We start from the raw sequence: 24,964 nt of genomic DNA on the forward strand, positions 1-24,964 counted from the left end.
GAATGAGACGAAAGAACTTATTTTGTGTTCAGGCTATCTTCAATAGGAGCTTCAGACAGGATTGTGTTTATGTAGGTACATAGCAGTGGTGGCGAACCTATGGCACGGGTGCCAGAGGTGGCACTCAGAGGCCTCTCTATGGGCATGTGCAAACAGAGTCCCCCCCCACACACACACATCTAGGCTGGCCTGGGCCGCTGGGCTCGATTATTAGCATTAAACCTAAGACCTAGTTTTGGGGAAGCAGTGTAGGTGACCCTGTTAAACCCCACTGATTTTCATGCGAAGAACTAAAGCACGATCCTTTACCTGGGAGTAAGCTCGGTTGCTGGCAATGGGGCTTGCTTCTGAGTAAACCCTCCTAAGGTCGTGATTCACCCATTGGAAGAGTTGCATGGTTGCTTCAAAGCAAAGCTACCGACTCCCGAGTAATGCACGCCTCAGAGCCAACAATTTTTTAAAACTGAAACCTCAGTATTCAAGTTAAATTGCCGTGTTGGCACTTTGCGATAAATAAGTGGGTTTTGGGTTGCAATTTGGGCACTCAGTCTCAAAAAGGTTTGCCATCACTGGTATATAGTCTTCTCTCTTTTCTTCCTGGTCTTGAACAGACAAGGAAAAAATGCTCAACCACAGCTGGAATAGAACCAAGTCTGAGTTTAGTAAATTAAGTTCCTAGTGACTTCTCTCCTGCTTGCCCACATAGCACTTGTTCTGTTACCAGACTGACCCATCCTGGGTTAGGGGAACCCGGCTTTTAAGTCAGTAGGTCTCTACTGTATTGTCAAAGGCTTTCACGGCCAGAATCACTGGGGTGCTGTGTGGTTTCCGGGCTGTATGGCCGTGTTCTAGCAGCATTCTCTCCTGACGTTTCGCCTGCATCTGTGGCTGGCATCTTCAGAATCTCTAGAATCTAGACAGTGACTAATCAGCTCCACACAAACACAGGACAACTATAGACTATAGCAATCAAAGGGAACAAAGACCAGGATACTTCTATTCAGATCCATTCACCTATTGACCGTGCTATCTTCATTGTTACTCCCATGCTACAGACTTCTCTGTGACTCACATGCCAGGCTACTCTATTCAGATGGCCTCACCTTTTGACCTCACAGTATATATACTCCACTTGCTTTCCATTCCGACCATCAGATCCTCTGAAGATGCCAGCCACAGATGCAGGCGAAACGTCAGGAGAGACTGCTGCTAGAACACGGCCATACAGCCCGGAAACCACACAGTACCCCAGTGTCTCTACTCATCCTACCAACTTCTGGGGTGCCTAGCAGTGCAGTACCAAAATGGGGATCCCATTCTCTGTATTGGCTGAGTGTGCCCACAAGGACACAGAAAAACCTGTCTGGACATGCCCTTGCCCACATCTGCCATGCAAAGCACCCTATCTTGCACCCTTCCTGAAGAGATTAAGAGAGCACAATGCCCCTGCTCTGGAGAGTGTTCACATCTCCAGCGCTGGACTATACACACGTGCAGAGACAAAAGACTTGTTAATGTGTTTGTCCCGAGTGTTCCTGCCAAGTGTTGTATTAACCCAATGCTTCTTCTTCTGACTAATCTAATACCCAGCTCATTTGCCTTGTCACTGTTCTATAGCTGTAATTTCATCAGCTACCTTCCCCCTTTCAGGCACTCCCAAGTTTGGGCTATCAAGCTCAACCCATTAGATTAATGACCCAACCATTAAGGTTGATGTCTGTCTCTTGTCTGTTCCCAGAAAGGCAGGACTTTTCTTTGTCCTGAGAAATTAAGGGCCTCTCTGCATGACCCTCTTTTTCGCTATAAGTGCCCCTTCTCTCCCGGTAGCCCTTGTTTAATATCTCTGGACACCGTTCCGTCTGTGATATTGTTCCACAATGTGTTGTTCTTCTACCAGAACTAAGCATGGGTCACTCAGCTCTGCTCATTGGACCATTCCGCTCCAAGATCAGGTGACTACACACCTTCCTTTTATCAATTCCAAACCTATCCACTCAACACTGCTTACATTCTAGGAGTGTGTGTTCAGCCGTTTTGATTACTGTGTGCTTGTGTACCCCCATTATCCTTTAACAAAACTGTTAAACTTTATTTGCTCTCTGGCCGAATTTTTTGCAAAAGCTGAATTTGATATCCAAAGGCAATCAAGACCCGAGCTTGCCCAACCTTTTGCAAAGCCAAGAATCTGCTCTTACTAATCCCCCACTGTAAGAAGGAGAGGGTCCCACCATTTCAGGTAACAGTTCCTACTAACTGATGTTTTATAAGGAAATTTGACAACTGTCACAGACTACAGACTTTTAAAAAAAGGTATGGAAGGAAGAGTGTGGAAAGAAGACTACTTATACAGGCATTCATTTGTGTTAGCAAAAGCTTCAGAAAAGACCACTGTAAACCTGATTTCCCTTTTGGCGCATCCCATAAATTCAACCCAATTTAGAACTGGAGGGTGGGTGACCTCATGGTTAATCCTGCTCCATATTTCTGAGACAGCCAATTTGCAGCATGCCGAGAAAGTTGCTAATCGACCAACAGGGTTGCTAGACTACTGCCCAGAGAGACACCCTTTTTCAAAAGGAGAGCCCAGGCGGCTGCGCAGTCTCCTTTCTGTTTCTCCCGTAGTCCTTTCATTTGTTCTCCCAAGCCACTGCTCTGGCAAGCAGTTTGTCACTGGTTGTTTCACAGACAGCTTTATAAATAAATCTCTCTCTTCACACTGTTTTGTCAAGTATATTTTTATTCCGCCCTTCCTCCAAGAAGGTCACTGTGCTTAAAATTCTTCTTCTTCCCACTTTATCCTTACAACAACTCCATGGGGTTGGTTAAGCTGAGAGACAGAGTGCCTGGCCCAGTGGCATAGTGCCCATGGGCAGGGGAGGCAACGGCCTGGGCAGAGCAGCGGTGGAGGCGTGGCCGGGCTATCGAGGGAGTGTGGCGGGGGCATGGCATGGCATTCCAGAGCAGGGCAGGGCAGAGGACGCTGTGGCAGGGGCGTGGGGCGCAGTTTCCCCTCGTTCTGCCTCTGGCCTGGCCCAAGGTCACCACCGAGTTTTCATACCTCCAGATCCTAGTTCACTACTCTCTGATCACTATAAGAATTCCACCGTCTGCTCTGACACCCATTCCAACCCCTGGTTTTCCATAATGGAAGAAAAAATGGCCTCTATTGGACTGTCAGTGAATTCACTTTGCCCTTTGTCCTATTCAGAAGCTCATAGGAAATTAAAAGGTCAACTATTGGATAGAGAGTTCTCTCCCCTAATCACCGCAGCCAAGAAAACATGCTCCTTCCTGTATTTTTCTCTCCCATTTGAATGGGACCACCTGGCACACTACCTGAATTGCTTAATAAACCCTGCTCAAAGGAGAGCCATAATGCTCACCAGGTTTAATGTTATGCCTTCTGCCTTGTTACATGGCAGAATTAATAAGCAAGAAAAGGCTAAAAGATTGTGCCCATGTAACGATGGCTCAGTTGAATCTTTGGCCCACCAATTACTACACTGTCTCAGATTCAAGGAAATCAGATCCAAGTATGTGAATCTTACTCCTTTACATTTACCCCATCTCCCCGATTTAATTAGATTACACTACTTGTTGGACAATCCTGATCCTTCTCTCTGTATGATAGTGGCAGACTTTCTCCTGGAAATTACTAAACGCCAGTAGATTTCCTTTCACTTAACATTTATTCCCTGTATTGTATGCTTTTTAATCCATTTTTTATTATTGTTGTACTGTTGTCTATGCCAATAAAGGCTTGCTATAAGAGCTATAAGAATGGCTTTCCTTTTGCTTTGCTTTTGCCTGAAGCAGACAAGTATGACCAAATATCTAAGCAGGTCAAAGCATCCTAGCACTCAATCTGAGAAATTTCCAATGCAATTATGAAATCCTTTACTTCTTACGCAAGATTTTCACTCACTTTTTCCTATCCTGACCACAGTTTTCATCCTCTGTCTACCTCATGCAGGACCTGCCCAAATAATTGAAGTTGCCTTTTTCATCAGGCAGACATTGCATCTGCTCATCCACTTTGCTAGAAAAGCAAGATAATTTCTGCTACAGGTTCAGAAATTTAACGGGATTGAGCCTGGGTCTATTCCTGGATGCTTAGCTAATAGTGACATCCAGTGGTGAGCTTCAATAATAACATGCAGAGTTTTATTTTTAGAATCATCGTTATAGAGCTGGAAGAGACCACAAGGGCCATCAAGTCCAACCCTCGCCATGCAGCAATACCCAAGCAAAGCACCCCTGACAGCCATCCAACCTCTGTTTAAAAACCTCCAAAGAAGAAGACCCCACCACACTCCAAGGGAGAGTATTCCACTGTCGAACTGCCCTAACTGTCAGGAAGATTTTCCTAACGTTTAATGGAATCTTTTTTCCTGCACCTTGAACCCATTACTCCTGGTCCTAGTCTCTGGAGCAGCAGAAAACAAGCTCGTTCCCTCTTCAACATGACATCCCTTCAAATATTTAAACATGGCCGTCATGTCACCTCTTCTCTTCTCCAAACGTACCCAGTTCCCTAAGGCTCTCCTCGTAGGGCATGAATTCCAGACCTTTTACCATTTTGGTTGCCCTCCTCAGGACCCGTTCCAGGTGGTCAATATCCTTCTTGTGGTGCCCAGAACTGGACATGGTATTCTTGGTGATGTTTGACCAATGCAGAATAGAGTGGCATTATTGAGTCCCCAACCCTCACACTGCTTTGCGTGCTTCCCCCTTACGCTCCTCCCTATTGCTGATTCCTTTCCACCAGATAAGCCTCTGCCACTCAAATGGAGGAGTGGGGAATCACACCTGGTTCTCCAGATTAGAATCCACCTGCTCTTAACCCCTACACCATGCAGGCTTACATTAATATATGTAATAGTAATATGTATGGAGTAATCAGCAGGAATGGAAGCATAAATTGAACTCAATAAACACACTAGTGGAAATCAGTCGGAAAGGGTGGATTTGTTTAGTCTGTTATATCACATTCATTATTGGGTCCTATCAAGTGTCAGATTTTTAGGCCCTGTGCAGGGTTGTCACACAAGTACACTTTGATTTTTGTGGAATTCTGATTGTATCGATGGTGTCTAAAGACAGTGGACTTTATGCTTTGGGGAAAAAATAAGTAAAATACATGAATGGCATGTACCAGGATTTGCATAATAGGGGTGAGGTAGGCCAATATTTTCAAAAGCGAACCAAGTTGCATTTTAAGTGGGTTGGATTCTACCAAGCACCAGTGAAAAGACACGTGGATATTCACTGTCTTCCTTTCCCTCTGAGAACCCTCTGGCCATTTCAAGGATTACTTCGGGGCACCAGGGGACCCTCATGAAAAAAATGGGTAAAATCACTCTTCTTCGCTCTTGCACCAGAGCCAAGCTGGTAGAGACCAATCCAACATCTCTTCAGGACTACTAATTCTACACATCAAAATTCTACACATCAAAAATACACAGACTTATATCATAAGGTATGCATGTAAAACAAAAGACCCTTTAATTAAAAACACTTTATTTATTTATTAATTTATTAATTAAACTTTATCCTGTGTTGTTGAGAAAGCTAGGGTTATGATGAAGTATAAGAAAGAGAAAACAACCGCAGGAGTGGTTCAAAGGGCCTTCTCAATTTATACTTGAACTGTTTCCAATCCACTGGAGTCTGATGTGGCCCTACTGGACTTCATTCCATTTTGTGCGGTTTGTCCCACTTGGAGGCTGAAAACACGTAATGTTTGAATACAAATCCAGCAAATAGATTCGAACAACATCAGCCACTTTCTTCCCTATTTCCCTCTTTTCCTAAAACAAAATTTAAAGCTAAGAATATAGGATAGACGGGAAATGACTGAATAAACTGTTGCAATAACAAAACACGGCTCACACACTGAGAAGCAATCCTGAGAAGAAACTGTTGCTGTTCATTCACAATTTTCACACAGTGACAGGAGACGCACAGCAGTGTCCGGCATCTGTGAAGATTTGCACAGCTAAACAGTTTCTATATTTATCCACAGGACAAGCAGTGCATGAATAGGAACAGAGCTATTTCCTTACACTGCACAGTTGCGACACTTTGGCCTCCTGTCGCCATCTGTTCCCCTCAATTCAGTCCTGGGGAAATTGCGACTTGCTGATTTACAGTACCGGGGTCAGCAACTCTTTATGATGAAAGAGTCAAATTACATCAAAATTAAAAGTAAGAGATCTCAGGGTGTCAGTGCAAGAAAGCCCCCTTGCCCAGCTGAAACTATAATGCATAGTGGCTGTGAGAGTCAAAAGTGGAGAAGCTACTCTGAGCTCCTTCAAGGAAGGATGGGGTGAAAATGCGACAGACAGAAAGATAATAAGAGATAAGGGTGGATAATAAGAGATAAGAGAGATGGTGATATATAAAGCAATCTAGTTCTAGCTGCTGAGGTCAAAAATAGCATCGTATATGGGGGTCAGGATAGAAAAAATTCGGCAAGGAAGCTCAAGGGTGGATTCTGCAGGGGCCGAATATAATGCCTGACGGATGTTACAGAACTGTTTTGGGGAAAAACTTTGCACAGGTTCCATTCCCAAAACATGTTTGGCCAATTTCATTCCCCTCAACCTGGGATTTTCAACCTGAACCAGAAATCCTTTTGCACAATCCTGGGTTAGAGGCGCTTCTACACAGGCAGGAGACACTTTATTTCCCTCCCTTCCACCCATTCACTTTCGGTTCCAAGGAGTCCACTATGTCAGGGAGAATCCACCCACCTGCCATTCTGTGCAGGTCATGGGCAGATTCTCTGAGCGCCCGACAGCATACAAAGTCCATCAAGCATGGCTCCTCTGGGTAGTCTGACATAGTGGTTGTCAGAGTGGTCCAGAATTTCTGTGTTTTCATATAATATTCTGTGTCCAGCTTGATTTAGCACGTGTTCTGCTATTGCTGATTTTTATGGCTGAATTAGTCTGCAGTGCCTTTCATGTTCTTTGATTCATATCTGGGCACTGCCTTCGGTGGTCCCTATGTAGACTTGTCCACAGCGACATTGAAATCCACAAGCACGTGGACAGTTTCAACAGAAAGGAAGAAACCATGAAAATGAACAAAACTTGGCTACCAGTACTGAAAAACATTAGAATCAAGTCAGTGACTAATGAACACCACCCAGACACAGGATGTCTCCAGGCAGTAGGCAATCAAAGGGATCAAAAGGCCAGGCTACTTCTATGCAGATGCCCTCACTAATTGATTATGCTTTCTTCTTGGTTACTCACATGCTAAAATATGTGGATCCCACTCAACACAGGAAAATCGAGCTTGGTAACTGCACTCTTTACAGTTGTTAAATATAGGCTTGGTAAATACCCTAAAAATTTGGTAAAATTTGGATTCGGATTTATTTGGGCATAAAATTATCTGTATGCCCAAATAAGACAGAAGAAGAAGAAGAAGAAGAAGAAGAAGAAGAAGAAGAAGAAGAAGAAGAAGAAGAAGAAGAAGAAGAAGAAGAAGAAGAAGAAGAAGAAGAAGAAGAAGAAGAAGAAGAAGAAGAAGAGGAGGAGGAGGAGGAGGAGGAGGAGGAGGAGGAGGAGGAGGAGGAGGAGGAGGAGTTTGGATTTATATCCCCCCTTTCTCTCCTGTAGGAGACTCAAAGGGGCTTACAATCTCCTTGCCCTTTCCCCCTCACAACAAACACCCTGTGAGGTGGGTGGGGCTGAGAGAGCTGTGACTACCTCAAGGTCACCCAGCTGGCATGTGTGGGAGTGCACAGGCTAATCTGAATTCCCCAGATAAGCCTCCACAGCTCAAGCGGCAGAGCGGGGAATCAGATTAGAGTACACCTGGTCTTAACTACTATGCCACTATGTAACATTTTCAGCTATATAATTTGGGTATATCCACTCTGGTGGGGGTCTTGTTCTTGGTGGGGGCATTTCCTGCAGGGCTGCTGGTGTGAGTCTCCTGAAAGGAATCAGCCAAATTTGCTAGTTTGTGTGGGAGGGGAAAATGCTGTGGGCACCCAGTTGAAGGTTAACTGGATGCCTACATCATTTGCCCCTCCCAAGCAAACTTTAGCAAAGTTGTCCAGTTCCTTTCAGGAGACTCACACCAGCAGCCCTGCTAGAAATTAGGCACCCCTACCCAGAACAACCCCCACCAGAGGCCACCCTCAAATCTCCAACACAGAGCCAGCTGGGCATAACAGCAAGCTCCATTGAAGTCTATGGAGGGAAAAGTAATTTTTCCCACCATAGAATTTGCTGAAGAGCCTGGCAGATTCTGGGAAATTTCTGAGTGTGTAAGCACTGGCTGCACATTTTTGAAGATAGACGCTCCAAGAGGCCTTGTAGTAATAGCATCCAAGCTTGGTGAGATTTGCTTCTGGGGGTGGGTGAGGGGCATGAGTTGAGAGAGTTCTGAGAGACTCTCAGGCTTCATGCGTAGGAGCAGGAAAACAAAATAAGCCTTTTGGGGGCCCATAAAATTGAACCCCCAGAAGGAAAGTTGACCAAGCCTGGATGCTATTAACAGAAGGGCCTCTTGGAGCCATCTTGAAAGTCTGGTGCCTCTATCTTCAAAAATGTGCAGCCTGCTTACACACTCACAAATTCCCCTTTGGCTACAATGGAGCCAAAACACAGCAGAACAAAGAATCTTGCACAAATTTATTGGGGTGCCTGTCAGGGGTGCAGTTTTAAAGCTAGTGACACCAAAATTTCAGGGTATCACTTGGTAACTATTCTTATGATACCACCCAAGCTTGGTGAAGTTAAATTCAGGGGAGCCAAAGTTATGGACCCTCAAATGGGTAGCCCCATCTCCTCTTAGCTCCCACTGGAGATAATGGGGGTGGGGCACCCCTTTTGGGGATCCATAACTTTGCCCCCCCCAAACCAAACTTCACCAAATTTGGGTGATACCATCAGGACAGTTTCCGAATGATACCCTGAAATTATGGTGCTGCTAGCTTTAAAAGTGTGCCCCCTGCAGGCCAAAATGTGAAAACACCAAAAATACCCACCCACCCCAAAGCCCACATACCTTGTATTGGGATTCGTTCATATTTGGGCAGGACATATCGGACAATTTTTGTCCAAATATGCCTGAATTTGTCCAGATCGGGGCTGAATCTGGTATTTGTTTCATCCGAATTTCCAACCCTAGTTAAATAGGCAAATGGTTCTTTCTCTATATACTCCACTTGCTTTAGTAGCGTCAGATCCTCTGAAGATGCCAGCCACAGATGCAGGAGAAACTAGGTTTGGTCAATACCTTAGAAATTCGGTAAAATTAGGATTCAGATTTATTCAAGCATAACATTATCTGTCTGCCTGAATAAGACAAATAACATATTTGGATATACCCGAATGTTCGGCTTTACCCAAAAATTCGGGTCTACCTGATTTTTTGGATATTTTTGGTGTATTTTTGGGTTTTGGCCTGCAGAGGGCACATTTTTAAAGTTAGCAGACCCAGAATTTCAGGGTATCATCCAGAGACCCTCCTGATGATACCAACCACGTTTGGTGAATTTTGGTTCATGGGGTCCAAAGATATGGACATGCAAAGGGGGTGCCTCATCCTTAATTTTTTCCAATTGGGGCTAACAGGGGATGGTGGCTACCCCTTTGAGGGCCCATAACTTTGGCCCCCTGAACCAAACGTCACCAAACTTGGGTGATATCATCAGAACAATCTCTGGATGAATCCCTGGCAGGTACTCCAAAAAATTCCCCAAGATTCTCTGCCTTGGCACCATTGTACTTGATGGGGAATTTCTGTGCAAGCTGCACAGTTTTGAAGATAGAGTGGGTGGACTTGAAACATGTGCAAGTCCCCCGCTTAGTGAAAATTTTCATTGGGCTTACCCCGATTGCCCGAGGGGGGGAAGTCTTAAAGGGGGTGGAATGTCTGGACTGAGCCTGTCAGTGCAGATGGGGAGGCATGGCAAGGGGGGAATGTTTTACTGCTTGTAACTTTGAAGATGTTTGAAGATGTTTGAAGATGTTTGGTGCTTCCCCTTCCCCTTCCACCCCAGGACTTCCTGGAGGCAGATCTTATCTGCAAAGGAGTGTGACCTGTTCCCAAGCCTATAGTACTGGTGGAAATTGTAGTGGCCATTTGGCTGTGGGTGGAGGGAGCCCCCAGGGGGATATATGTGATGGATCTGAGTGAGGGGCTCAGATTCCTCTTTACATTGTTGCCCTTCACATATTTTGGAATAAAGGCTTTAGAACAAATCTACAGTTTCCGTTATTTCCAGACTTGAGGGTCTGACATCAGCCAACTTTGCTAAAGTTTGCATGGTTGTGCAAACGTTAGCAAAGTTGGCTGGTTCCTTTCAGGAGTCTCATCCAGAGACTGTCTTGATGATGTCACCTAAGGTTGGTGGCATTTGTTTTAGTGGGGCCAAAGTTAAGGGCCCTCAAAGGGTTAGCCCCCATCTCCTGTTAGCTCCCATTGGAAACAATGGGAGAATGGGGCACCTACTTTGGGGTCCATAACTTTGGGGTCCATAAACTTCATCAAACTTGTGTGACATCATCAGAACCATTGCTGGATGAGACCCTGAAATTTTTGGTGCCACTGGTTTTGAAAATGCGCCCCCTGCAGGCTGAAAGGAAAAAAACCACCAAAAATACAAAAAAAACCCCAAATGCCTTGCATTCGGATTCGTTCCTATTTGGGCAGGAAATATTTGGTCGATTTTGGCCTGAATATGCTTGAATGTGCCCAGATTTGGGCCAAATATTGGATTCGGTGCACCTAAATCTCCAAGCCTAGGCGAAACGTCAGGAGAAAACACTACTAGCACACGGCCATACAGCCCGGAAACCACACAATATCCCATAACATAAATGAAGTCTGATCTCTCTGTTGTTTGCTTATTTCCTTTACTGGGCATTTTCATTGCTAACAGTGTAATATTTTGAGAGGACATTTGGTGTCCGCCCTACCCCTAAGTGGAAGGGAATGGGACAGTGCGTCCACATGCGAGCTGCTCAGAGAGAATCTGAGGGCAAACTGCTGGATTGAAGCAACTGACCACAGATTTTTTGCAGGAGTTATTAAAAGCTGGAGGACTGCCGGACTTGCAGGTTAAAAGCAGCCTCACATCCTTATAGCATGAACTGCCAGGGACTTCCTGTTGCTTTTGCTCGGCATACAGCAAGACCAGGGATTTTATTGAGCCACCATAAAGGCGGGTGGACTGCATAATAGCAGGAGGGTCATGAGTTTTATAGGCCTGATGTAACACATGAAATGCAATATTAACTTTACAAATTACCCATATGTATTTATCCACTTAGAGTCCATAAAAATATATGGATTGCTATGTTAATCAGGCAACAATCTCACAACCTTAGATTATGTTTTGTTTCTCAGCTGCTATTTCGGGGCAATCCAGTATGGGGTGCCAGAAGACTCGGGATGCTGAGGCTGAAAAGTTCTTCACCGCACAAAGGAGACAGCTGCATTAACAGACGTGGCACACGGGCTTCGAGATCAAAGAGCCACAAATTGCATTAGGAAATTTGAGATGCATTATGTACCGAAACACCACTGGTAGCACTGAAATAGAGCAACTATCGAGCATAATGAGAAGAGTCTGGATCATCATTTTTTTTCAGACAAGCTGTTTTCTGCCAGCACCCCACCCCCTTCTGCCAGAATTGTGTCCCTATTTTGGATTAAGAAAAAGACTTGTGTGTTTGTGTGTGTGTGTATACACACACACACACACACACACACATTCACTCACTCACTCACTCACTCACTCACTCACTCACTCACTCACTCACTCACTCACGTATTTTTAGAGAGCAAAGGTATTGGTAGAAAGATGTGTTTTTCTTTTGCCAGGCAGTCTTGGCACCAAGGGAAGGGAGACTCTGTGCTTTCAAGAGGGGGCTGACAACTGCTTTTTAAGTAGTTCTTACTAGGATATTCTTAACAGGGTGAAAGCCATATCGAAGACTAATTAACCGTGCTTAATTACCCAGTGCTCTACGGAGGGCTGCCCTTGAAGACAATCTGGATCTTGCGCCGTATGCTGCAGCTAGGCTGCTTGCAAGTATATCCGGCTGGATGCAGGTCACTCTGGTCCTCAGGGAACTGCACTGGCTCCCAATTTGCTTCCAAGCCCAAATTCAGCGTGTTGACATTAACATATAAAGCCCTAAACGGCTCGGGCTCTGTCTACCTGAAAGAATGGCAACACCCGTATGTGCCTGTCTGGGCACTAAGGCTCCTTGTGGTACCCCCCCATCAAGAAACGGGGGCTGGGGAGCCTGGAAGAACTTTCTCTGTGGTTGCCCCGAGGCTTTGGAGCAATCCCCCCTCAGAGGTTCGCTGTGGGTTTAGCCGCCTGGTGAAGACTCCTCTTTACCCAGGCATTTAGTTGGTCTCCTTGATGCCCATTCTGTGATGCTGCAGGTTAGGGGGGTTGGGGTTGGGGTGGGATTTTAACTTTTGTAATATTTTAATGGGAATGTTTTGATATTTATTATTTATTTAGACTTTAGACTTTTATACCGCCCTGCCCCTGAGGGGCTCTGGGCGGTGTACAACATATAGCGTGGTACAATCGTAAGATAACTAAAACCTTTAAAAGCAGTGATAAGAACAATAAAACTAAGTATACTAATATAATAAATGCAAATTTAAAGATAAATGGCGTCCAGCAACTCAATTTTCAAAGTCCCCTCCCCTAGAGGGAGGAGCGGCGAGTCCCATTAGATGACAAATGGCCCGGATGTAAAGGCCTAAAAAGAGGGGGGCACTATTAGTGGCTGGTCCCTCCAAAGGCCCAGCGGAACAGCTCCGTCTTACAGGCCCTGTGGAACTCACCAAGGTCCCGCAGGGCCTGGACATCTGGAGGGAGAGCATTCCACCAGGCTGGGGCCAGAGCCATAAAGGCCCTGGCCCACGTAGAGGCCAGCCGCATCATCGAGGGGCCAGGGACCACCAGTAAATTGGCCTCTACCAATTGAAGAGGCCGTATAGGAACATATGGGGTGATGCAGTCTTGCTTAAATGGGGACATTTTTGTTTAAATGGGGACATTTTGATGATGTAGCTGCCTAGAGATCTTGCATTTAGGTGGGTTAGAAATTCAATCAATCAATCAATCAATCAATCAATATTCTGGCTTCAAATTCTTGGTTGAGGTATTCTAAACACAGAGCATGGTGATGCTGGTTTGGATGACCAAATAGTTTAATCAAACCAGGGATTAACCTGATGTCTGAACAGACCCACAGTCTCCTTCTACCATTCTATCAGTACTTAACAACGCTTTTGCTCTTGAGAGCAAAATAAGTATGTACACACAAGTAATCATTTTATTACATTTGGGGGAAGATCAGTAAACATCAAGGTCATACTGAAACACATTCAGTGCTAGTTGCAAATTTCAACAAATAGTTTCCTATCTAGCAGAGCAAACCCCGTCTTCTGAATGCATCAACCCAAAGTCCTAAAATCCAGCTCAGTCATGTTAAAACAACAAAGGCTGAAGTTTTACTCCCTAACGTCAAAGAGGGAACAATTTGGTTTTTTGCGGGGGGGGGGGGTTGCAAGAACTGTCTGAATATGGTGTTTCCCTCACAGACCATGTATCCTGGGATAAGGAGGTGAAACATCTCAGTTTGGCCATGACTTCCGCATAGCTTCCGGGTCTAACTTGGGCCCACCCCGTAAGATTTCCCTTATCCCACAGCTTTCAAAAAACAATAAAATTGGCGGTTCTTTTTTAAAAAAACTGTGCCGCTCCTGTTCCCATGCAAACACCACAGGAGACGGGGTGGTTTATTTTTCCCACCTTGCCACCAGCCCTCCCTGCCCCACAGCTGTGGCAATCAGAACGTTGGAAAAATGGGACTGTTAGCACATGCGCGGAAACATTGCCATGGAAAATGAAATTTTAAACCGGGGGCAGTGCGTAATCACCTGGAGTTCTTCCTCTCGGTCCGAACATGATAACGGATAACCGTGCGAAGGGAGAAAGCGGGACACAAACATCCCAGTATGTATGATCCCGGTTTTCCCCAGGGATATTTTGTCCATCCGGAAAACACCTAAGTCTTGCGTTTAATAAGACTGCCTTATCTAATGCCCAAACTTTTACCACTAGGCTGGCCAACCCAGAACACTGTCGTTCTGTGTCACCCTGGGAAAAAAAGCCCTCTTAGAGTTTCTGATGACAAATCCTTAAATGCATTGTCCAGGTCCCACGTCTTGTTTGTGGTGTGGCTGCTGAAAAAAATGGAAATGTATGGACTCTGCCTTGTACCTTACCATTTAGTACCAATAATGGAAGAGCATTAATTTTTGAAGTCAACACTAATTTACCTTACACCTACTAAATACCTTTTTCAACTTGATTACACCTTCTTGTGTGTTCTCATCTGTGCTGATGTCAAACAGGTTCCCTCCATCTCCGGGAACAATCGTATACTCAATTTCTGCATTTTTCCCAGAGTCGGGATCCACTGCTCTGATTCTTCCAATGGCTGAACCAACAAGGGATGATTCAGGTACTTTCAAATGGAAGATACCTATGACGAATCGAGAAATAATTATTTGGATGATATCTTAATGGATTACGGGGAGTTTATGAAGGAACACATGAAGCCTATATTATCAGTAACGTCACATTGAAAACCCCTGGGTTGGAGCCTGTGGGTTTGTTTCTGCTAATGGTGGTGCCTTCTTCCCATGGAAGGAGATAAGAGCTTTTGACTTTTGGGTCAAGGGAAGCCACATGCATTACCAGAATTGATCCCAGGATCCAATTATTATATATTCCTTGCCATCATAATATTATTCCTCTCTTTGGCTCCTTCCGCACACGCAAAAATAATGAGTTTTCAAACCACTTTCACAACTGTTTGCAAGTGGATTTTGCTATTCCGCACAGCTTCAACGAGCACTGAAAGCAGTTTGAAAGAGCATTATTCTGCATGTGCGGAATGAGCCTTTGTATGAGAGGTGAAGTCAATGCTCAATAATTCCAGTTTTGCTATACAAATTTCTAATGTGAAAATTTACCACAAATCTGAGTGCTTTAAATGACAGAATTGTTGATTTGGGTGGCTGTTAAATGCAAAATGACATAAAGCATGACATCTGTCAGAGAAGCTACCAAATGTCTCATCCCTGCTGGCTTCACTTGAAAATATCTAACATGATTTTCCTTCTTCCTTCTGTGATTCAAATACGTTTGTCATTATTTTTTCCTATTTTTTTGTTTCCTTGAGCTGAATTTTCCCCATAAATGTATCCATTTGCAACTGTATTCGTTGTGTATAAATGGTATACAAATGACATAAATGGATGAGGAACAATAAAAATGTTGACTTCAAAAGGCCTCACAATGACGGCCTTTGAAAACAAAAAGAAATACACTGGGCAAATTAATACACGTCCTTACTGTCAAACGCTGACAGATATGAAAAATTCTTTCAAGTCATCCACCTGTTTTTATTGTTTACATGTTCAACATTATGTTTTCATTGCTATGCTGTTGCTATCATGAGCCATCAAGCTATCAAAACCTGGAATCAAATGTCATCTGAGAGATATCCAATACTTTAGACAACATTTGGTAAATATTCAGAGAGATCGTCTTTGGAATATTTGACATCAACATTCGCGGAAGAGAATTTCAGTTAATATAGGAACAAACATTTTTCACTTCTATGCTCACAAGCTGATCAATACTGAATGGTGGACGGAGCAGTTGGAATTTATAGTCAGTGGTTGGTTTTTGAAACCCTTTTCACCAAAACAGGCTGATTTAATGGCCAAGGTCACATGGTAAAATAATCCTAAACAGAGTTGCACCCTTCTAAAACCACTTAAGTCAGTGGGTTTAGAAGAGTGTAACTCAGTTTAGGACTACAGTGCAAAGGGGATTTGAAGTGTATGTAATAACAAAAAGCCCTAACCTAGATGGCTCAGGCTATCCTGATCTTGTCAGATCTTGGAAGCTAAACTGAGTTGGTCATGGCTGGCAATATGTTGGAGGGTCGACCACCAAGAAACCCAGAGCCACTATGCAGAGGAAGGCATTGACAAACCACTTCTGTTCCCCTCTGGCCTTGAAAACCCTGCATTTTTCATCAACATTATAGAAGACCATGTTGCAACATTACCAGTATTTTTGTTGCCATGTTCATCCTTGCCCTCTACCAGTTTGGTGTTCCTGTACCTCACAGGATCTTGTTTTGGTCTAGCTTTAGGTCTTGAGATGTTCACGACACCTCCTCATTCCCCTCATTATGGAGCAATAGTTGGGTGTCTATATAAAGTCTTCTCTCCCCACCCCCCACCCAGGTGGGAACTCTCTTTCATCAGTTATGGACTTGTGAAAAAGTTAAGACATTTTGGTTCCTGATACATCAAGAGATTCAGAAAGTCATAAAAATCTCAATAAAGTGTATTGCAGAAATATATTTACTAGGTATATGCAAAGACATAAAAAATAATAGGGCTTTATTGCAATACTTAGCAACAGCAGCAAGAATAGTCCTTGCTCAAAATTGGAATACTATGAAAATTCCCAAAAGTTCAGACTGGCAAATGAAAGTATTAGAATTAATTAAGGTTGCAAAACTATCACATATTGAAGTTTTAGAAACTAAAAACAATTTTCTGGAACAACTGTCACAATGGTTTACATATTTAGATAAAAACACAATCAGAAATACGTCATATTAGAGTTACTATAGGATATATTTCATAGAAATACTGGCTTTAAAAGAGTATTGTAATGCAACTATATAGCAAGGCACGCATTTGGAAGCCTATTACTATATGTTTTTTCTTTTCTTTTTTTCTATGTTGTTCTTTCTGTTTTGCTATGTGGTCATTTGGGTGTAATTTGTTAAAGAGTCAATAAAGTATACTTAAAATGCAAAAAAAAGAAGAAGTATTCTCTCCCACTAAGGGCAGGATGGCTGCTCTTTCTTACTGTGATTTCTAAGCCTGGATGGGAGGAGGAAGTGGGTGGACTTTAGACTGGAAATCTCTCTGACAACCACAATTTTTGAAAAATATTCAGATAGGAGATAAATTCTGAGTATTAAAGTTTGACTCTGGCTCACTCCCTGGGGCTTTCCCCACTCTCCTTCTGCTGTGCGCCGCTCTCACGCCCCCTCAGTGCGCATCATTCCTGACATGTTCTCGGGGTTCCCCACAACCCCCCGCTCTGCGCGGGGTCATCAAAAGGTGCCGTTTCTTCAGCGCCAGGAATGATGCGTGCTGAGGTGGTGCAAGAGCAGCAGCGTCGGGGCGGCTGCGTGGTTGCCGCCCTTGCAAGTGGGGAGCGCCGCTGGACCCCACGCTACTTTCCCGAAGTAGCGCGCAGCAGAAGGTAAGTGGGGAAAGCCCCCCTCTGTTCCTTAGCCACTGGACTTTTTATAGAGACCAGAGCCATGGGCAGAAGCCTCCACCTTAGAATTCCATCTTGCTCACTATAATTTTCTTTGCATTTCACCAGTCTGAAGCCTCTCAAGGGCACGTTTTTCCAACACCAGTGCCTCACAGCATTTTGTGCTGAAAATCAAGCATATTCCTCAGACACAATTAAAATGACTTTTGCAGTCACCCCATTTTTACCTCTACCTTTCACTTTTTCCATCGTCTGTAGCGCGAACTTTCCAACAGGTTTATAATTTTGACAAAACGGCTCCCGCTGCTACAAGATACTCTAACATGACTGAAGAAGAATGCTCTTAACATTTTGGTTAATCGTTTCAGTGGAGTTATAATGTTGATATTCCTTCAAAACCAAAAGTCAGGGGTTTTGTGCTAATTAATTTTGGGGAAATAATTTTTCTCTGCACTCGAAAAGAGGTCCTTAGCATAGGGGGAAAAATGGGGGTAGGGTTCCTCTGATTTTGGTTTCTCTAAGATTCAGCGTAATGTTGTACCTGGGGCTCCAGGGAAGTGCTATTCACCCAGCTATGGAAACTTGCATGTACCCGATCTATACACAGGAGCCCTTAATGAAGCCCCAGTCATGTGTTTCAGGGAGAAGGAGTAACAGTACCCATAATCTGCAAATATGATCCCTTTTTTTGATCAGATGATGCTTCTGGGAGAGGAGGAGGAGGAGGAGAGTTGGATTTATATCCCCCCTTTCTCTTCTATAGGAGACTCAAAGGGGCTTACAAACTCCTTTCCGTTCCCCCCTCACAACAAACACCCTGTGAGGTAGGTGGGGCTGAGAGAGCTTAGAAGAACTGTGACTAGCCCAAGGTCACCCAGCTGGCATGTGTTGGAGTGCACAGGCTAATCTGAATTCCCCAGATAAACCTCCACAGCTCAGGCAGCAGAGCAGGGAATCAAACCTGGTTCCTCCAGATTAGAGTACACCTGCTCTTAATCACTATGCCACTGCAGCTCTGTTGGATTTATAGCTTCTTTTTCTCTCCTGTAAGATAACTTAAGCAGCTTAGAAACTCCTTTCCCTTCCTCTCCTCACTCCAGGCACCTTGTGAGGTCAGTGGGGCTAAGAGAGTTCCAAAGAACTGTGACTACCCCCTGTTCCACCTAACTGAAATTGTAACTTCATCCACCATTTCCTCTTGCCCCCCTCCATGTGGTCCACTCATCATCTAGTCCAGACCAGGCTGAGACAAGTGGAGGGGAGGGAACGGAGCATATGGGGGAGGCAGGAGGAAATGACAGAGGAAGTTACACTTAGGTCTTTATATGGAACTAGGTCACCCAGAAGGTTTCATGTATTGGAGTGCGGAAACAAACCCAGTTCACCAGAAAACAGTTGGCTGCTCAGGCGGCATGAGGAATCAAACTCAGTTCTTAACCATTACACCAGGCTGGCTTTCTCAACAAAACAGACACAGAATGCAGCCCAACACAGGAACACGCGTATGACATCATACTCTAAAGAGCCTCAGAACAAAAAAAGAGTGTGGGGGGTTCCGCTGCCTTGGCTTCACCCACGGAGACTGGTGGGATTTGCAAGCTCAGCTGAATTGTCATTGGCCTTAGAAGGGTCAGAAGAGGTGAAAGCAGATCCCGTCTCTGACTTGGCTGGAATGTTCCCTGGTCATGAAGGAGAAGTCCAGCAACTTCCTCTGTGGCCTCAAGCGCTGGCTTCTTTTAAGGAGGTGGCCCTCCCCTTCATTGGCCCACTGGGTTGCCGGAGCTGGGAGCTTGCTTGCTGTGGGATTTTGGGACTGGGCCCTCCCCTGTATGCCTTTGCTTTCACTCCCTTCCTATCCCTCCTCCAAGCCCCAGGTGCTGCTTTCCCTGAAACTCTCTCTCAAATTCCCCTTTCATCTGAGTGAGGGTTGCTGTTGGTAGTCTGCCTGATAACACCGCTGATGAGGACGGGGTCTGGCTCTGCTCTGCTTGTGTTTTTACCTTGCCCTCATTTCCCCAGCATGAAGGAAGCCCTATTCTCTGGCTCCCTGAGTGAAGCCCTCTCCTCAGTCTTCCCTTGGTCTGTTTCCTCCCTCCATCCTCAGCCAGCCTCCACCACCCACCCTTGTGGCATCCTGGTGAGCTCTGGCCCTGTGCACTTGGACATGCTCTCCTGGGGTAAGTGAGACTGGGAACTCGGGGATCACACCCAGTCCTAGGGCCTTTCCCCACTTACCTTTACCTTTAAGCCCTCAAGCTTATTCTCCCTCAAGTAGCACCGCGTGGGTCCCGGGCACTTCCCTCAAGACAGGGGCGCGCATAGACAGCAAGCAGCCAAGGGCATTCCATCGACAGCTGTGCCGCTGTCGCGCCCCCTCAGTGCGCGGCACCCCTGACTCTCTTGTAAACGGCGCCTTTTGATGACCTTGTGCAGAGTGTGGGGTCGTGGGGATGCCCGGGCGCGCGGCATAGGGGGGATCGGGGTGAGTGGGGAAACGCCCCTAGACAAGGAGGTGTAAAGATGTTGCTTTTTCCTTTCCCAGCTCTTGCGACCTTGGCAGCATTCCTCGAGCTGGGCTGTGTGCCCGGTGAGGCAAGCTAACCTTGCTACTCCTTATCTATGTGTGTGAAGCTAGTTTTGAGTCTTTCATGGGAACCTGTCTGGGGTTTCAAGGGAGAGGGGGATTCAGACTCGTAAAAGCAGTCTGTTTGTTTGGGAAAAGTCAGATTCAGCATCTCGTGTGTGTGTATCATGGAAGCTTAAGAATAAAGATCCTTCAATGGTTACTCTATTCTGGTCGCTTTCTGGTTCTCTACATTAGTGCTGAATCTCATACAACTTTACTTCCATCGTTGTGAACTCCCCTGATGTCGCCCAACATGCAGAGGTTGAAATTGATGAATGCGCAGGAGGGCCCGGTAACCCCCAAAAGAGGGTCTCGGTCCCCCTCTCTCAGTCTCCACTGAACATGAGGAACCTGCGGAGTCTATCTCCCTGGTCACCCTCTCCAAGCTCCTCGGCTTAGCCGTGAGTATGGCCTTCTTACACCTCGAAGAGCAGGTGACTGGAGGCTGCCCGGATGGCTAGGCACGCACGGTGTCCGCCAATCGCCTAGAGGTCCCACCAGGAGTTATTACGATCCAGGCGGAGGGGTGTCGATGGATCAAGCCCCTCGGTGAACAGTGCATGTCACCACTGCCGCCAACAACATATGGATTACAAAGCCGATCATGAAAGCGCTTCCTGAGGAGATGGGATTGTCCACCATTCATGGGAGATACCCAAGGAGTCCTTGGAGAAGTTCCTGGAACGCTATCTGGAGCAGAACCGCCGCCTGATCGAACACTGGCAAAGTACCGGTGCACGCCCAAAAGAGCCGCGGCCCCTGGCACCTCGAGACTACGTGTGAGTCTGCTCTACCGTCAGCGGAGGGTGTTTCGACGAGGCCTGGATGCCTCGCGGCTCCCGAAGTCCAACTGACTTTCCCAGATGATACAGCCAAATCCAGGAACTAACTGAAGAGTGATGAGGAACTCCTTGGAGCTTACTGCCTTTACTGCGACCAGCGACCCGGTGCCAACCGCTGCCCAGTGAAAAGGCGCAACAATGGGAAGCCCAGATGGAAGGTCTGGAAGAGAACCCAACGTGATTGGGAATTGAGCGCCGAGGAATTGGAGAAGGAACGGAAGCCTTCCAGGAAGAGTCGCGCTTTAACCAACAACGCCGGTTGTTCCAGGCGGGGAGAATGGACAAGGAACGAGAGACAGCTTCGTCGGGCAGTAATTTACAAAGATCTCTACAGTCCATTGATAAAGTTATGGAACAACTCCCGGATCGACCTTCAAAATCAACGTGGAATGTGTGAAGGCATTACAAACACAGAAGCGAAGCAACAGCAGCTGCACAACGGGCTGAGCTGGAGCGCCTCCAAAGGGAACGAGATGCCCTAGAAGGCTGAGAAGGGTTACCATGGCGCGTCAGTGAGCAAGAGCTCCCTTGAACGAAAGAACGACAGCCCTCCAACTACAAGCGTGGAGGCGGATAGGCCGCTGCTTGCTCCAGCCTTCCCCCCAGCCGCGCACCAGTGCCAGTAGTTCCCTGGCGGCTAGGGATCGAAGTATTCCGGTCGGCTCAACCACCACCAAGGAGAATTCAACAGTTGCCAGCCAGCACCGCTGCCCGCGACAAACCCCGCCGATGCAAAAGCTCCTCAGCAACCCGTACCGGATAATTCAAGTTCCTCTGCCCGCGACCGAGAGCGGCGCATGAAGTTCCAGCCATGAGGTTCACGCTTTCGCCACGCCTTATTCCGACCAAGCTCGACGGAACCGGAACGTCGAAAACTGCCTTACTTCATTTTGCAACTTGATGCTCATATGCTGGAATTTGATGACATGTATGATCCTGAGGGCAAAAGTAAGTGCGTCGATATCAGATCAGTCCTAGATGGTAGAAGCGGCCCAATGGTTCGTGAGAGCTATATGAAATTGGGTGCAGATGAAACCCACTCTGTAGCTGAGCTGCTGCAGGGTCTCCGTCTTCGCTTCCAAGATCCGGATCGCGGAAAATAAAGCTATTCATACTGTCAAAACCATCGGGAACAGGGTAACCGGACCCTTTGCTGAATGGCCTTGGTTCTGACCTCCGAAAGCAGCAGCCAGTAAACTCCCTGATTGGCCGGAACGGTGATGAAATCGCGAGTATTATTTCTTTGGAGCCGTAAACGATGATATTCGAGAGAAGGCGGTTGTTATATCATGGAGCCTTTAAACGATCGCCCAGAATGGATTACAGTCGGAACGTTGATTTCCACCCGTCTCCCACCCGTGTACAAGCAGATCTGGAAAACAACCCTCCAAAACCACCAGCTTAAAAACAACCGCCTCTGGCGCTTGCCGAAAAGTCTGGCGGACCACGCACCTCCTGCTGAGACTACATCGGAACGCCGTCGCCGGTTGGGTCTGTGGTTCTTTATTGGCGGAGGTCCGGGTCACCTGGCTGCCAACTGCACCCAAAGAAACAAAAGCTCCTACTCCAGCTCCTCGCACTCCAAACTGCAAAGGTTCCACGCCAGGTCCCGGACCGAAAATACAGCAGGAGCACTGTAAAACAGCACTTGAAGACGAGGGAAGATGATGATTTTGTTGATCCAGATGGGGGGGGTGAGCCTATCGCCGGCCTCCGACGGATTAGGAGACCTTGGCGCCAGATCGCGGTGCAGTGACGGGTGGTGCCCCCCCATCACTTTAATGACTTCTCTTGCCAACCCGCAAAAAAAATACTGCTGTGAGTTTTGGGCTCACGCCTCTAGATTGACTCTTGGTTTGCTCTCATTTAGCTTGATTGAGACCTCAGGTGGCAGAGCAACTTGGTCTGGCAAAGCGATAGCATTGGTCCAAGCTTCCATTACCTTTCACCCAAATGGATGGCAGTCCATTAGGGACTGGAAGGGAACCCTGGCTCGTTTTAGAACTCCAACCGGGTGCTTCTACGATGTGCAGAACATTGGGAGCAACGCAGAGTTTAATTCCCATGCCAGTCGCCAAACACCCCATATGTTTTGGGAATGCCTTTGGTTGTTATCTCATGAACCCATGATACTTATGGAAGCAGCGATTGTCCTGCTTTACCGGGAACCCGTCTTGCGGGATCACATGCATGAAGGAGAACCACCTGAGAACCCCTCCAGAAAATCCTACCCATTCTGGAACCCATACGTAGAACTCAAGTGTCACCTGGTTCGGGATTTAGCTGGAGTTCCCCAGGTTTATTGGGATCTTTCCAAAGTCTTTTGAGGAACAGGAGTGTGACCAGCTACCCCCCCCCCATAGAGTACACTGATTGCAAGATTCTCCTGGTACCAAAAGAGCTTCCCAGGGGTAGGATTTATAGAATGAGCCCAGTAGAGGAACGGGAGACTACGAGCCTTCTTGGATAAAAAAAAAAAATTTAAAACATGTGGATTCATCCGGCGGGCCACTAAAAGCACCCACGCCAAGTGCACGGGTTCTTTTGTTAAGAAGAAGGATGGCACACTTAGGTTGTGCACCGATTATAGAAGGGCTCAATGCAGTTTCAATGTCAAATAAATATCCATTTCGCCCCTCGATCATAGGATCTGCTTTGATGCCCTCGGTAAAGGACAGCATTTTTACTAAACTCTCGATCTCACATTGGAAGCATATTATCGATGCACGATCGCTTCGAAGGCTGCCAATGAACATTTGACAGCTTTAATACTAAATTTGTGGCCAATATGAATATCTCGTGAATGCCTTCGGATTATCTGAAGGCTCGGAGCCTTCATGTCCCTCTATTAACGAAGTGTTACAGGATTTTTTGTATAAAGGGGTGGTGGTGTATTTAGATAACGTTCTGATATACCGCGTAAAACTCTAGGGAGGAACACCGTAACAGCTGGTCCGCTCAGTGTTGCAACGGCTCCTCGATCATTCCCTCTATGCAAAATTATCCAAATGTTGCTTCCATCAGTCATCCATTGATTATTTGGGTTATCGAATTTCACCCGAAGGTCTGGAAATGGATCCGGCTAAAGTTCGGCGGCCATGGTGGATTGGCCCGCCCCAATCGACCCGCAAGGAACTTCAGTCGCTTCTAGGGTTCAAGCTAATTTTAACGATGACTTTATTCCCCAGTTTGCTAAGCTTTTGCCCTACCTCTGACTGATTTATTACGCTTTCACCAAGGGTAAAGAGCCTTCGCTGCAAAACCGGAAGCCTCTTCAATGGTCCTCTGCGCTCGTCAGGAGTCATTTCACCTGCTTAAGACTGGCTGCTCACCACTCGAGCCTGTGCTGCAAACACCCTCGGATCCGAATATACCGCTTGTGGTGCATGTAGATGCCTCGGACAAAGCTTTTTTTAGGAACAGCCTCTTGCAGAAAAAAAAAAAAAAAAATAAAGATGACAAACTTGTGCCGTGGTGCTTACTTATCAAAAAAAATTTTCAGGTCCTGAATTCAATTCGGACTGGGGGGTGACAAAGAGACAGCGACCATTAAGGAGGCGCTCAGCACCTGGCAGCCACTGGTTGGAAGCGGGTCGAAGCGCCCTTCCAAGTCTGGTCTGATCACAAGAACTTGGCAGCCCTCTCCACCCTCTGAAAAAAAATGTCTGCCAAGCTAATTCGCGGTGGGCAGATTTCTTCTCCAGGTTCCAGTTTATGCCCAGTTCAATTTTTTTCCGGGGAAAAAACAAACAAATTGGCCGATGCCTTGTCCCCGCTCTACCCAAGGGGACGGACTCTTCGCCACGCAGCCATCCTTCGCATCCATTCTTTCCCCTGTTCAGTTTGGGTTAGGCGGTTAAGCACGCTTCTCAGGCTTCCAGTCAACAAACCCCTCCCTCTCCGGACATCTCCGGACTTACGTTTCCCCTTTTCTTCATCAACAAGTGATGGAGGCGTGGACGGGGAGACGTTCCCACGGCAGAATCTCGGACCCCTCTCTTTATGTGTTTGGAAGGGGTGTATGGAGGAGAGGCGAAGTGTTGGTAACGTCCCGCCTTCTTTCACGTAAAGTCGGTCCCTCCTAGCTGGCCACTTATGCCAAGCAAAGCG

The 24,964-nt window shown here is 46.2% G+C and overlaps 1 protein-coding gene across 4 annotated transcripts in view; it reads right to left on the reverse strand.

Moving 5' to 3' along the window:
- CDH12 (cadherin 12) overlaps window positions 1-24,964 on the reverse strand; it is a 966,930-nt gene that overhangs the window by 58,769 nt on the left and 883,197 nt on the right. For all 4 annotated transcript variants that reach the window (XM_048507175.1, XM_048507177.1, XM_048507176.1 and 1 more), the window contains one exon: window positions 14,362-14,549. In XM_048507175.1, the coding sequence (XP_048363132.1) occupies window positions 14,362-14,549 (188 nt within the window). The remainder of the gene's footprint in view (window positions 1-14,361; window positions 14,550-24,964) is intronic.

Source organism: Sphaerodactylus townsendi, linkage group LG09, assembly GCF_021028975.2.
Source record: "Sphaerodactylus townsendi isolate TG3544 linkage group LG09, MPM_Stown_v2.3, whole genome shotgun sequence".
NCBI lineage: Eukaryota > Metazoa > Chordata > Lepidosauria > Squamata > Sphaerodactylidae > Sphaerodactylus > Sphaerodactylus townsendi.